This window comes from Thamnophis sirtalis, unplaced genomic scaffold (genome assembly GCF_051295495.1).
Source record: "Thamnophis sirtalis isolate CommonGarterSnake01/CBP01778 unplaced genomic scaffold, rThaSir2_p1.2 scaffold_2, whole genome shotgun sequence".
Lineage (NCBI taxonomy): Eukaryota > Metazoa > Chordata > Lepidosauria > Squamata > Natricidae > Thamnophis > Thamnophis sirtalis.
Window position 1 is genome coordinate 121150341 of NW_028261382.1, and position 15371 is coordinate 121165711.

At 36.9% G+C, this 15371-nt stretch overlaps 1 protein-coding gene across 5 annotated transcripts in view; it reads right to left on the reverse strand.

The window, feature by feature from the left end:
- Nucleotides 1–15371, reverse strand: part of OXR1 (oxidation resistance 1) — a 216950-nt gene that overhangs the window by 4871 nt on the left and 196708 nt on the right. For 3 of the 5 annotated variants that reach the window (XM_087706778.1, XM_087706776.1, XM_087706780.1), the window contains 3 exons: nucleotides 12114–12194; nucleotides 3912–4037; nucleotides 82–234 (listed from right to left, as the gene is read on the reverse strand). In XM_087706778.1, coding sequence (XP_087562904.1) covers nucleotides 82–234; nucleotides 3912–4037; nucleotides 12114–12194 — 360 coding nt within the window. The remainder of the gene's footprint in view (nucleotides 1–81; nucleotides 235–3911; nucleotides 4038–12113; nucleotides 12195–15371) is intronic. The other 2 variants (XM_087706779.1, XM_087706781.1) reach the window with 1 other exon arrangement.

The following is a 15371-nucleotide window of genomic DNA, read 5'->3' on the forward strand; positions in this document are numbered from 1 at the left end:
TAGTCTTAGCTAAATTTAAGACTTGTTATGGGGAAAGTGGGGAGCGAAGGAAAGAAAAAGTGGCCATTGCAATTTCCATACCTGTCCATCGCTGTCTTTGATAACCAGCAGCACGGGTGTGTCTAATCCTGCCATAGTTCTGTACAAAGTCTTCAAGCTCATGCCATGCTTTGCAGTACTGAAGACAAGAGTCCATGGATAGCCAATAGTTCGAGGAGGGAGCTGTTTTGTCAGCTAAAGAAACACAGGTGCAAGTGAGGCAGGCGCCCTGAACAAAGTGATTAACCTAGAAAGGGTTTTAATTCTTGGGGACAAAACATGTTGTGTTAAACATACAAAAAACCCAAAATTAATATTTATATTAAATCTTATAAATGTCTGATGCGTTATAGAAACATTTTCAATCCTTACACTACACAGAGGCAAAATGAATTTGCTACATTAAGTAATTTACCTGGATTTAAGCTCTACTGGAATTACCTGGGTTTTATTTGCAAGGAAATGATTAGATCTTGTGTTTTGCCCTTTGTGGTTATTGAGTTGAACCTAGCCTGTTCAAATTACACTGCTTCAGGAACTGAAATTGTATTGCTGAATATCCTACATATATTTTGACAAACAAGGCAACAACCTGGATGAGACGAAAATCAGAACTTTTTCTATTCACCTCAACATGGCCCTTCTTTTTCCCCTCTTACTTATTAGCAAAAGACATAGCTTGCAGCCAAGTACAAACAACATGCAGCAACATATAGCATCTCATAGAAAAACTATAAACTGCACATCATGGTGCTTAACATCATTAAAAGCTACTAGACATACTGAAAGTGCCATTCAGGGATTGTCCATTCTAACTGAATTTTATTTATCAACTATATTTGCTGCCTATATTGTAGCTGAAGATACTGGGGCTTTTTCTGGAAACCAGACAGCAGGCTAGATACCCAAAGTCTTGTGTTCCCTCTGGAAGGATTTCCCGCCAACAATCTGGGTATCTCCAATACTATTAATGTTTAAGAAAGCCACAAATATTTTCAAGGATTAATTAGAGATTGAGTAATACCAGGTTCAAGGTCAGTTTTAACTTTCTGTTTATATTATTATGCTTTATACTGTATTACTTGATTTTTTAGGGCTTTTCATGTATATAAGATGGCTTAAGTTGTTTCAAAGTTGGCATACAAACAAAAGTAGTAAATAAATTACTGAAATCCACAGGAATTATATTTCCTACTGGTGCATCATATTTTCCAAGTCCTAGAAGCTTATTGGGTATGCTTGTGACCAATGTTGAAGGAGGAATACTCAAGGATTAATAAGCCTTATTCTTTTTTTCTCTCAACAAGGAAAGAAGTTGCTGATAAAAAGCCCTGAAGATAAATAAAAATGGATCCGCTAGGATTATTCTAAGATCTGCAAATGACTCTATGGACAATTAAAGTTGTAATTTAGATAATCTCCTCATGATTACAACTAACAGATCCAGCTTTATGAATTGCAGTTAGTTCAGAACTGTTTCATTTGCAACCATTTTTTCTTTATCCAAGTAACATTTCTATCTATTCCAGATAGAATACTATTCCAAAGAAGTATATTTTAAACAGATCGATGCATATTTTGGTTTTATGCTTTAATATAAAATAAACAATTGTAGCAGCCAGGTTAGGCTTCCCTACTTCCCATATAATAATGATATACAGAAAGTTTTGAATCTGAAATGTTTTTGATTACAAATGTATTTTGTGTGTGAAATACTTTGTTCCAACTTTGAAACAACTGTTTGATCCTTGTTGGAATAGTTACAACATTGTTTTGATGACTTTGGAAATGTTCCAAGTGTTTTGAGTTCAAAACACTCTCTTCTTAACCTTAAAACACCTGTTTTGAATTTGAAACAAGACTATTTTGAGCTCATGATGCTTCTGGAATGGTTGGACGACACTGGGATACTTGTACTAAGGTTGGAACAAACTACTTTGAATTGTAGTCAACTGTTTTGGATTTGGCCTAAAAATGCAATGATTCAAACATGAAATGTTTAATATTGAAATTAAACATTTCATGTTTCAGATCTCTAATTTAAAATAAGAATTGAATAGCCAAAGTGAAATGTTAGAGCAAATAGCTTTATTTTTTCCGAATTTTTAAGGTCATGCTTAAAAATGGTAGCGCAACATTTTCTATTATTTCATGGCTTCATTTATTGTGTTTTAATATTAGACCAATAAATGAATTCCTTTGGACAGTTATAGATAAGAGATGGGAAATGGGGTGAAGAGGTAATTGGAGGTGGTGAAGAGATACTAAATTTATACTTGTGATTCATCCTCGCGATGAAGGTTGGAAGTCACTTCCTTATGTATTTCTTTACTCTTTATTATATTCTTACTTTTCCTTTTCCTACTTTGTACTTTTCATTCTTATTTGTCTTATCTTTGTTTAATTTGTATTATGTACTATTATAATAAAAATTATATACATAAAAATAAAGCGACATAGTTCTTTCCAGTACTGTTGGCCAAGAATAAGTGAGAAGAGAAAAGGATAGCATTTAAAAAAAAATACTGAGAAGCAGTCATATTGGTTCCTAGGAATTGTCTCATGTGGTTCAGAGAGTGGTTCATTTAAGTTCAGTAGCAATAATCCCAAATATAGCAACTATTTCTCTATTTACTAAGTAACTTTCATCTCTTTTTACAAATATTTTGCTCTTTATAGAAAGTAGAGTTTATAGGCTGTGTATTACTGGTGTGTTTTCATGTGTTAATAGAAATAAAACTTAGACTTATATACCACTTCAAAGTGCTTTACAGCACTCTCTAAGCGATTTACAGAGTCAGCATATTGCCCACAACAAACTGGGTCCTCATTTTACCAACCTTGGAAGGATTGAAGGCTGAGTCAATCTTGAGATGGTCAGGCTCAAACTCCTAGCATTGGGCAGAATTAGCCTGCAATAATGCATTCTAACCACTACACCACCATGGCGCAAAATCTTTTTGGTTTAATTTTTTTCTGAACATTGTTGGCAGAATGCTATATGCAGTCCTGTACACTATATTTCAACAAAAGGAAACTTCAAGCCAATCGTCAGAAATGTTTGTATTTATTTATCTGGTCTTGTTCATATGCTGCATGGGGGTGAATAATGCTTTGTTTCCTTATGAATTTTTAAATGCTCTCTTTTAAATTTATAAAAAAACTTGAAATGCTTCTCTTGTATAGATTTTCACTATGTAGGGTGTCAAACAGGAGTCAGAATAGATTACCAGAGAGTATACACAAAATTCAGTGATTTTGGAAATGAAAGTTCCTTCCAGACCACACCAAACCTCCTTCAGATCATGCCATTGGAGGAGCAATTGGTAACTTCTGACTTCTACTGAACTGCAACTGATTCAAGGTGTCCTCAGTATGTTACTCTAAGACAGAGCTGGACCTTCTGTGGCACGTCTTGAACCACTTCCAATTTGGAGAAGTTTTCTCTTGTAATTACTCAACTCTGTTGAGAATGCCATGGTTGAGAGGACTGAAATGTTCTATAGTTTTCTGGAATGTGATGAATCATTGGATGTTATACATCCCAAAAAGGGAGCAGGATGCTTTTTTGAATTCCTATTTTTCCAATTACTCTTTGAATTCCCATTGCTCTCTATGGCAGAATATGCAAAACATTTGAAATTTCATTCATATACTGAAAGCTGGAAGGATTCTGAATTTTGTTATGTTAGAATTTAATCAATTGAAAATATTTCAAGTATTGTGTCCTATGTTTGAAACAAAGCATTTTGTTTCTTGCATATACTTAGTAAACAGCAATTACTATTTCAATTCAATTTTCTAAAACAATTTTTATTGCAATGTGAAAGCTGTGTCAATATAAGGAATACCACACTTTTTCTATATGATACCTTTTCAATTTCATCCGACTGTAACAGTTCACTGGGATCACTAAGATTTGGCCGAAATGCTTCAGGCTCCAGTTCGGTTTTGATAGTTGTTTCTTGCTTTGAACATGTATCTTCTCTTGTAGTAATCTGCATGGAGGGAGAAAGTTGAATTAGCATTCAAAGTGCTATTCAAAACAACTTTCCTTATCACATTCATCCTGTAAAACAGAAAATTTTGCTTACCTGACAACTTGTATAATGTTTTAAATATCAGAGACAATGCCAGATTCCAATGTTTAATTTAGATATGGCCCATCACTCAAAGAATGTGAGATTGCAAGCTTTGATCCATTTCTGTTATTTAAACTGTGATTTTGTATCCATAATTTTTTAAGGTACTATTTGATCCTGATTAAAACTGAATCTCAGAGGTAAACATAATAGAATTCTCTCAAAAATATTACACTTCAGTAGTATAATATTTGTACCCCGGCATACAGAACCTATTTAAATCTATCCTTTAGTAAGAATAAGTTGACTACTCATACAAACAGAACCAGCGTCTCTTGAAGAGAAAATCTTACATGAAAAAAAGAATAAGAAAGAAAAAGAATTGCAGCCCATAGGTTAAATTATTTTAAATATAAGCTGCTTTTAATATTGTGCATGCCCATTCTAATCTTAATCTGTGCAGTCTTGCTGCACACATAAATATTCACATGAAAATATAACATAATTACCTGAGAATAAAGATGTGTGCTCCTGCAACAATGTATAAAATCTTATATACTGGGCAGGAATTCATGTAGATAAATGTTAGAAAAGGTCGAGATTCTGAGTCAATTTTTTTATCATCCATTCCCCATTGAAACTTATCACTTCTCTCCTGGCTTCACTCATTTCCAATTTCAAAACTAGGCATAAAATTGGAAACAGCTGGAGATTTGGGTGGAGCAGACCATGCACAGAAGGGATAGGACATCTGGGATAAGGATGGATCTGGCTACCCTTCCACTCAATGCTTCTCTGTTCAAAACTCATTTAATTTTATTGTTTGAAAATAGATGTATTCTACTTGATGCACCTATCCTAGAGGTATTGGAAGATCTCTTAAACGTTCAGTAATATTAAAAGAACCTAAATACATCAACATTTCCCACAAAACACAGAACTGCTGTTCCCATCTCTTACATAATCTTGTGTACATTTACTGAGCAAGTGATCAGCAAGAAGTATGAGAGAAATCACATGGAAAAATCATATTGCTGCAATAGGAATATTGTAATTTTAAGACAGTATCTGTCAAGTTGAAGTACTGTATCTTTATGGTCCACACTATAAATGATATATACACATATAACTATATGATTTTACAATAATCTGTATGGCATTTCCAATAAACATTTTATATGGTATTGTAAAGTAAGAAAACTCCTTAGCTTAATTCCATTGCAAGCTAAATGGGTTAATTAAAATGATTTAGAATAATTGCAAGATTTATCCTGGAGAAAATCTTTCTGTGTAGTTACCAAGACGTGATCTGTCTTGAATGCACACATGTAATCAATAGTTGCAAGGCAACGAACGTTTATTTCAACAATCTAAATCAAATATTAATGCTATGCTTCACATAATCAGCCAACACAAGTTTCCAATAACAACAGTTAGAAATTTTGTCATGCTGCAGGAATGATTATTCTACTTCAACAGGTTCTATAATTCTTCGCCCCAACAAATATTCATTATCAGTAACATTAATCACAGTTAATACAAGCAAAGGGATTATTTTAAATTAGTTTTGCTAAAAGCTTCCATGCAGTATTTAAAAGGTATCTACTTACAAAATGATTCACCAATTAAAAGAAGGAAGACTATGTAGTTGATATATGACCCTTTAACTGTGTTTAAGGAATACCATTTGATCTGACTGTTTGACAATTGTTTTCTTGAAAAAAAGGAACTTAGCAAGTATTTATATAACTAACATTTACTGATAAAAACTTGTATCTTTGAGATATTAAATAATAACAAAAAGTTTATCCAGTTACTAAATAAAGTTCTGAAATGCAAATGACAAGATTTCTATAATGGCAGATATCCTATAAGGAAATTTGACAGTCACATAATTGCCATTTGATCATCAATGATTTGGATGAGGAAATAAGTGGGGAACTCATCAAATTTGCAGATGACACCAAGCTGGCAGGAATAGCCAACATTCCAGAAGATAGACTCAAGATACAGAAGGACCTTGACAAACTTGAGCATTGGGCACTATCTAATAAAATGAAATTCAATGGTGAAAAGAGTAAGGTTCTACATTTAGGCAACAAAAACGAAATGCACAGGTACAGTATATGTGGTACCTTGCTCAACAGTAGTAACTATGAAAGGGAGTCCTAGTGGACAACCATTTAAATATGAGCCAGCAGTGTGCAGCAGCTGCCAAAAAAGCCAACACAGTTCTAGGCTGAATAAATAGAGGGATAGAATCAAGATCACATGAAGTGTTAATGCTACTTTATAATGCCTTGGTAAGGCCACACTTGGAATACTGCATTCGGTTCTGGTCGCCATGATGTAGAAAAGATGTGGAGACTCTAGAAAGAGTGCAGAGAAGAGCAACAAAGATGATTAGGGAACTGGAGACTAAAACATGAAGAACGGTTGCAGGAACTGGGTATGTTTAGTTCAAAAGAAAGAAGGACTAGGGGAGACATGATAGCAGTGTTCCAATTATCTCAGGGGTTGCCACAAAGAAGAGGGAGTCAAACTATTCTCCCAGGCACCTGAGGGAAGTACAAGAAGCAATGGGTGGAAACTAATCAAGGAGAGAAGCAACTTAGAACTGAGGAGAAATTTCATGACAGTTAGAACAATTAATCAGTGAAACAGCTTGCCTCCAGAAGTTGTGAATGCCCCAACACTGGAAGTCTTTAAGAAGATGTTGGATAGCTATCTCCCTATTGAATAAAAGGGAGACGGGGGAACCCCTGCAGGGCAGAGCTGAAGAATATGCCCAATTCTTAGCGGATAAAATTGCTCGGTTTCGGTCGGACTTGGACTCCACACCTGCAGTTCCAGCCGAGGCACAGGGGGACCAAGTAGAACAGCGCTGGGTTGAGTTTCAGGACGTTACCCCCGGGGATGTGGACAAGGCCATGAGAGCTGTAAGTTCCTCCACCTGTGTTCTGGATCCGTGTCCCTCATGGCTGGTTGCTAACTGCAGTGAGGTGACACGAGGCTGGATCCAGGCGGTTGTAACCGCCTCCCTTCGGGAGGGGAACTTCCCCGCCGCACTGAAAGCGGCGGTGGTGAGACCCCTCCTGAAGAAACCATCTTTGGATCCAGCTGTTCTTAACAGCTATCGCCCGGTCTCCAACCTCCCCTTTCTGGGGAAGGTTGTTGAGAAGGTGGTGGCCTTCCAGCTCCAACGGTCCTTGGAGGAAGCAAACTATCTAGACCCCTTCCAGTCAGGCTTCAGACCCGGTTGCAGCACAGAAACCGCTTTGGTCGCATTGATGGATGATCTCTGGAGGGCCAGAGATGAAGGACACTCCTCCATCCTGGTTCTCCTTGACCTCTCAGCGGCTTTCGATACCATCGACCATGGTATCCTTCTGCGACGACTGCGGGAGGTGGGAGTGGGAGGCACCGTGTTACGGTGGTTCTCCTCCTACCTCTCGGACAGGTCGCAGTCGGTGTTAGTGGGAGGGCAGAGATCGTCCCCAAGGCCCCTAAATTATGGGGTGCCGCAGGGTTCGGTCTTATCCCCCCTACTATTTAACATCTACATGAAACCGCTGGGAGAGATCATCCGCAGGCACGGGATTAGATACCATCAATATGCGGACGATACTCAATTGTATCTGTCCGCCCCGTGCCAAATCAATGAAGCGGTTGACGTGATGGGCCGGGGTCTTGAGGCCGTCATGGACTGGATGAGGATTAACAAGCTTGTGCTCAACCCAGAAAAGACCGAGTGGCTGTTGTGTTTTCCTCCCAAAGATTTGGCCAATATTCCAACACTCAGGCTGGGGGGTCAAATTTTACACCCCTCAGAGAGGGTCCGCAACTTGGGAGTCCTCCTGGATCCACAGCTGTCATTCGACCACCATTTAACGGCTGTGACCAGGGGGGCATTCGCCCAGGTACGCCTGGTGCGCCAGTTGCGACCCTACCTGAATCGGGAGGCCCTCACAACAGTCACTCGGGCCCTTGTGACCTCTAGGCTGGAATACTGCAATGTGCTCTACATGGGGCTGCCCTTGAGGAGCATCCGGCGACTTCAGTTAGTGCAGAACGCAGCCGCGCGAGTGATTGCGGGTGCACCCCGATTCACCCGCATAACACCTATCCTCCGCGAGCTGCGCTGGCTACCTGTCGATCTCCGGATGCGTTTCAAGGTGCTATTAATCACCCATAAAGCCCTACATGGCAGTGGATCTGGATACTTGAGAGACCGCCTTCTGCCGATTACCTCCCTACGACCTATAAGATCTCATAGACTAGGCCTCCTCCGTATCCCATCGGCCAGCCAATGTCGGCTGGCAACTACAAGGAGGAGGGCCTTCTCAGCAGTAGCCCCGACCCTTTGGAACGAGCTCCCCGTGGAGATTCGTACCCTCTCCACCGTCCAAGCCTTCCGCATAGCCTTGAAGAACTGGCTCGCCCGTCAGGCCTGGGGATAAGGATCGCTACCCCGCCCGAATGATGTATGCATGTTGTTTACTATTTTATTATATGTTGTTGTCTCAATGTTGTATTCCCCCCTCCCTGGTTTTCTGTGAGCCGCCCTGAGTCCCCTCAGGGAAAAGGGCGGCCTACAAATGCAAATAAAACCTCTAAAAACCTCTAAACCTCTATCTGTCTGAAACGGTATAGGGTTTGCTGCCTAGGCAGGGGGGTGGACGAGAAGACCTCCAAGGTCCCTTCCAACTCTGCTAGTGTATTGTATTGTATTGCATTGATATTTTATTAACAGTTGCTGCACCCCTACTCACCCCAATTTCTTCTAACAGACATAATGTGCTGGCTTTTTAGATGGAGTTTCATCATAAGTATAGGCAGTTAAAATAAGATTTTAAAACAGAAAATATTTTAAATTCATGATCTCAAAGGTTTTTCTTTTAACCTCTTTTGTTAGCAATGGTCTTAACTCATGATTTATGTCAAAAACAAACCTTTTGAAATATTAGCTGTTTTTTAGCTGCAGAGCAAAACTATAAAAGCATTTTCTTCCACAAATAATTAACTATAAATATTATACAAAATGTGGCAAAAGATTTGAAAATGTGGATCCAATTCTGCCTTAAGAAAAACTGACAAAATAATAATTAATAAAAACAGTATACTTTTTAGTTACACTGAAATAGATAGCAATATCAATAGCACTTAGATTTATATACTGCTTCACAGTGCTTTATAGCTCTCTCTAAGTTGTTTACAGAGTCAGCATATTGCCCCAACAATATGGGTTCTCTTTTACCAACCTCGGAAGGCTGAGTCAATCTTGAGCCTGATAAAAATGGAACTGCCAGCACAAATAGCCTGCAGTACTGCATTCTAACCACTGCGCCACCATGGCTCATAGCATTATAGAGGCTTAAGTGCTTAGCTAAATTCTCTACATTAGATAGTTTATTACTGTACTAATTCAGTAGCAGTTCTATTTCATAAAGCTTTAAAAAATGCTTCTGAAAATTTAAATATATAAGAGTAATAATGCATATGCCATCTTCCATATCACATATATACTGAGAATACAGTAGATACTAATAGGCTTATAAGGTCTCAGCTTAAAGTACAGAAACAAAATTTAAAATACACATCCAGTTTGACAAAACAAAAGGTATCTACTATTATGTAACTGATTTCAGCTGCTCTGCAGTTAAGCGGTGGGGTTTAAGGTGTTTTAGCCATTGAGCCTAAGACATGCTCTTTTGCACTCTCTTTTGTAAAGATTTTATTCAATTAACTCCCATCCTCTGATGTGACAAAGTCATTATCATTTTGAAAAAGAATATTAAGAAATGTGAACAACATAAAATTGCTCAGAACAGAGCTCCTAGGTGCTTTCAAATTTCATTTTCATACAGCCTGTCCATTGATTCAATATTTTTATTTGATTTTTCAAAACCACTTTTTCTTTTCTTCTTCTTTTGTTTAAACCATGACAGCCAAAAATTAAGAAAAGACAAAGGATGCAAATCCAAAGCCAGTTTTTAAGGTTTATGGGGTATGCAGCCCCTTAATTTGGTCCACAAGGTACAATTACCTTAAGCTTAAGGACTAACACTAATGGAAAAATCTGTGGTAGCAAATATGTGATGTCACCATCATCATTTTTATTGTTATTGACAACTTGCAGCACTTTTTGAATACCACAAAATCTCTTCCTAGCCTGAAAAGTAGTAATGAGGCAAAAAGGAATGCCAAAACCACTGTCAGTAAAAGGACGAACAGTATCTGTAGTGTGTGCCATGGATTGCAGATATCCACAAGAACCATCAAGATGGGAACAATGCTGGAAAATGGCCAGTGAGGTTATGCAGGTCTTTGCTAAGTCATAGTTTGGGGGGATGGGGGTGGAACTGATGCAGAGGACCATAAAATAGCTGAACTTGGAAAAGGGACCATGACGTTTAGATTAACAGTAAGAGACGGATGTTACAACAGGAAAAAGTAACAGAGGATTTGTAGAAATAATTGTGCACAAAACAGGAGATAAAGATTCAGCTCAGGTAGATGTATCTGAAGGAAATGGGACTTCCAAAATGGGTTACTGATGATAAAGATCTCCTTTACAGACAGTCAACACAGAAAGGACAGTACTACATTTACAACTATCATGTAAGCTGAAATGCTTTGATTTGATCTACTTTTGGGTAGCTCTGGCTACTTGTATAAGAATAGCTTGCCCCTAGCAGAACCAGCTAGCAATCTTGTAGCAAAGGCTTCCTCTATCCATTTCACCAAGCTTTTACTTCACAGTCAAAATCTAGTCTGAGATTCTGATATCCTTACTGAGCTCATGAGAAATCAATTTATAAATAACCGATCAATTCCAGGACAAAACATTATAAGGAATAGCTCATACCATACCATACCAGTCTTATCTGATCTAGTTCTTAGGCTAATTGGAGATAAAAGACTGAGCAAGCAGGTATATAATATTGGTACAGCTCATTGTAAAACACCAAGAAGAACACAGAGAGCAGTCAGGCAATAGCAACAAGACAATAGATATGGGAACTAGTATACACATTAGATTTCAGAGGAATACAGATGGCACTATAGCACTTACTGAAAATGGCCACCAAGCTAAAAATGAAAGAAAATATGAACATCTCACTGTGAAGTTATAGCCTTGCAAATAATTTTTCTATGGAAATTCATCAGATTGGGGATTCTATAATATGAAGCCTCAAGCCATCTGGAAGGCCCCTGATATGGATGGGCTGATTTAGACAAACATCAATGATTCCAGTCTTCTCTCACATAATGTCTCTCCTGCTTCTGTAGAGCCACAAGGCCAAGATGCACAACAACCTGTTATATTCAAATATGAAACTACCGGACACCTTTAGAAATGTTTGAAGTAGTTTGATTCATTCATTATAGTTAACATTAACAATAGTTAATATTCATAGTAGTAAAATATACTGTGATAAACCAGTTGTGTAAAAGTGGAAGAGTTTGAATGTGCAAATCTAAGTATCTTCAATTTCAAACGTTCATGAGCCTCCTAGGTATTGGGATGGTACTTCTACTCTTGCCTCTAGGAATATCTGTGTGGGAATCCAGGCAATCTTTAATTTAAGTTTGGCCAGGAAGATTCAACAACTAGTTTTACAGTCTTCAGCAATTGCACTGATCTTTTCCTGAATTACATCTTATGGGCTAATTTAGGGTCTGCTTAGTCCTTGAAACAGAATAGTATATAACTATTCAAAATTTGGCCAAAAAAGTGAAGCACTTGCTTTATCACTGGAAGTTTACTTTGAACTTGCAGAAGTTTGGCTCAGCTCTAAAAGTGATTCAATTGTCAAAAATGTCACCAGAACCCTGTCCCTTCACAAAGAGAAACACAATCATGAGGAAGTTATTGCTGCCTTATTTCAGTACAGTAATGAAGACAAAATAATTGAATATCAGCTTTGTTCTGATCAGGAGCACTATATTAAAAAAAAAAATTCTAATCTCTAGTTGAGAAGAAAGCACCTTGAGACGTTGGCAGAGTGTACGTAGTTCTTCATTATTTAGAGCATCGATTCTGCGGAGATACTCAGCCACTGACACTACCTGAATATGGAGACACAGGAAGACAATAATTCCACTCACAGTTTTAAAACAAAAATAAACAATATAAAAGAAACAAGAGTGTGGAAAAGTAAAACAAGGGGTGGGGTGAAAGAAATTGACAATGAAACAAAAATAAAGTAACATTCTAGTGATACAGTGCACATATATAAAACACATATAGACATACAACAATCAGAATTTCCAATAAAATAATCAAATAAATTTGTAGAAATGAATAAAAACAATCTGCTAGGTACACATATAAGCATGCACATTCATGAACTGTTTCCTTACATAAATACCACCTGCTGTTTTTACTTAGGGAAAAATGCTAATTGATGAAAAAGAAGCAGATACGAAAACAGGCCTTGTGTAAAAGCAATTATTTAAAAAAGAGCAGAAAAAGGAAACTAAAATTATCAACTGATTGGAATAATTTCTATATGAGAAGACATTGCCGTATTTGGGTCTTTTTAACTTACTAAATGGGAAAGAAGAGAGGACATAAAATCATGTGAAGTATAGATATGGTAGGTAAATCAAGCCGGACAGTATGAAATCCAGCATAAACACATCTCATTCAGTTAAATTGCAGATGAATTCCTCTATGCATTAAAGGGATGGGTAGTATTGGACTAGAGAAATGTATAAAGGATAATGGCTTTCAGACTTCAGACAGGTATCTTAGTATTGCTGAAATACAGTACTAAATGTGAAAGATGTGACATTTACATCCTGGATTACGATGACTATATTATCCATTAACAATAAGGTACTATCTTATTAATCATTGTTTATTTTTAAAAAAGCAAATGTCCTCTAGGGGAATTTATAGACAGATGCAGTTTACAAACATATTTCAGGCATCTAGAAAAATAAGGAGCAACTGTAAACAATAGCCAGTAAACATTTAATATTTGTCTTATTAAAATATGTAAACTGGAGTTTATTGTTGAAACCTGTATTATGTAAGTTGTAAAAAGAAATAAGACAGAATGAATCCAACTTCATACAACAGCATGGTGCTGGCCAGATCTAGGCCTTAATGGATTCACATATGGTGAGATGACTTTAATATGCATTTATAAATTCAAATCTGGCAAAACAGACTGTATGCATATCATTAGCAAGCAAAGTAATAATAAAACAAAAGGCCTAGGTATTAAACTAGCTCCATATTCATTCAATACTCTCCAATCGTTTATCAAAACAAATGGTCTTTTCTGTTTATCAAAACAACAATTTCTGCAGTCAACAGGCTGGAAAGGAAGGTTGAATATTTATATATTTAAGAACTTTCTGAAACTCAGACCACCGATGTAACTACATCATTTAAAGAGTCATAATTTTTTCACATTTCTAGAATAAGCAGAAGTTGCAACATTATATTGAGGTTTTCAAATTTTACCAGGCTATGGAACCTGTTTTAAAAAAGAAAAGATTCCCAGAATCTCTTTTCAAAAATAATGGTTTTCCTTTCTTTCTTTCCCTTAGTCTGACGTGGAATCCTAGGGTTCTGCAGGATGCAAACAATTGAGAATTCTTTCTCTACATGGCTTTTTAAAAAAAATGCTCATTATTCTTCAATGTCTTCAGGCGTAATATATAATATCTTACAATGGACAACTTTCACACTTACCTACTATAGTTACAGAGGCGTGCACCTTTCTATCATGTTTCCACGAAAAGACAGGGTCTTATTTTCTTTTGACCCTCAAAATAAGCGCTTGGCCTTATTTTTGGGGAGGTCTTATTATTTTTCAGGAGGTGGCGAGTATGGTCACCTTATGGCTGCTGCTGTGTTGAAATATTTTTGGAGAGGGATTATTTTGGGGGGAGGGCTTATTTTAGTGCATGAGCTCAAAAGCCCAATTGGGCTTATTATCCATGGAGGTCTTATTTTGGGGAAAACAGGCTATATAACACCATTTAATATTTATACAATATATTCTTGCTTTCAGAGTTATTTTTTTCTTTGCAGTAGAGAAAAAAGAATTTGTCTGTTCATAATAGCTGTAATGAATATACATAAAGGAAAAAAAGCCCAAGCCCAACAACCCAAAGAAAGGATCTCTGCTCATAAGATTTAGAACATCAAAACATTTTACACAAACAATCTTTTTGTAATTACAGGTAGTTCCTCGACTTATGACAATTGGGCTCAAATGCTCAATGCTAAGTAAGGCAGTTCAGTTAATTGAGCCTGGATTTAAAAAAAATGATGCAGCAGTTCATCTTACATAGTTTTGAAAATGACCACTTATGGACCATTCCAAGTTATGATGAAATGCAGAAAAGCTATTTAAGACTCAAGATTGAAAATTTCAATAGCCCCCTTGGAGTTACGTCACTTCATTTTGGGCATTTGGAAACTGGCTCATATTTACAGCTGTTTACAGCATCCCACTGTCACGTGACTGTAATTTACAATGTTTTTAGCCAGAAAGCAGTATTTACAGCAAAAAATGCCTCCAGTGAACAATGCATTTGCTTAACAACTGCTGCAAATTAGATCATAAAATCAGGTGCTCTCATATGGTGACCTACTTAATGACCATCACAACTTATGAAATATACTCAGAGGTAGCAGCAAAGAGATACAATATCCTATTTTCCATTAAAGCAAAACTATTTTCTGATTAGTATAAATTACTTCAGAATATAACACTGTGATGTACACACCACATAATCATTTTGTTAAATGTGGTATTTATGGCTATTATATTGTATTATATGTTATAATGATATGGCAACGAGGACTGCTTTTATGTAAAAAAAACACACACACATTTGCCCCACAGTATGCTAAATGAGGGATTTATTTTGCAAATTTTAGCCAGTTTTATAATAATGATATGGACTTCATTTGCAAGAGTGCTTTGTCATTTTCCAGATAATGCTGTAATAGCAATATTTTACTTTCCATGAGTAAAGTCTTAAAATCAGCTAAGGCATTAGCACATAAAGTATCCTAAATAGTAAAATCATACGGTATGGAAATAAAAATTAATACCCTGGTAGCCTATAGAACTGCCAGTATTTTGAAGCAGTATGTTGACAACTATAAGCTGCAAGAAGATTCAGATTCAAGTTTGGTTTGTCAGGGCTCAGTTTGAATTCACAAAACTGCAGTGGTGAGACAATAAAGAACCCGACATGAATAAACTGGCGAGTGCT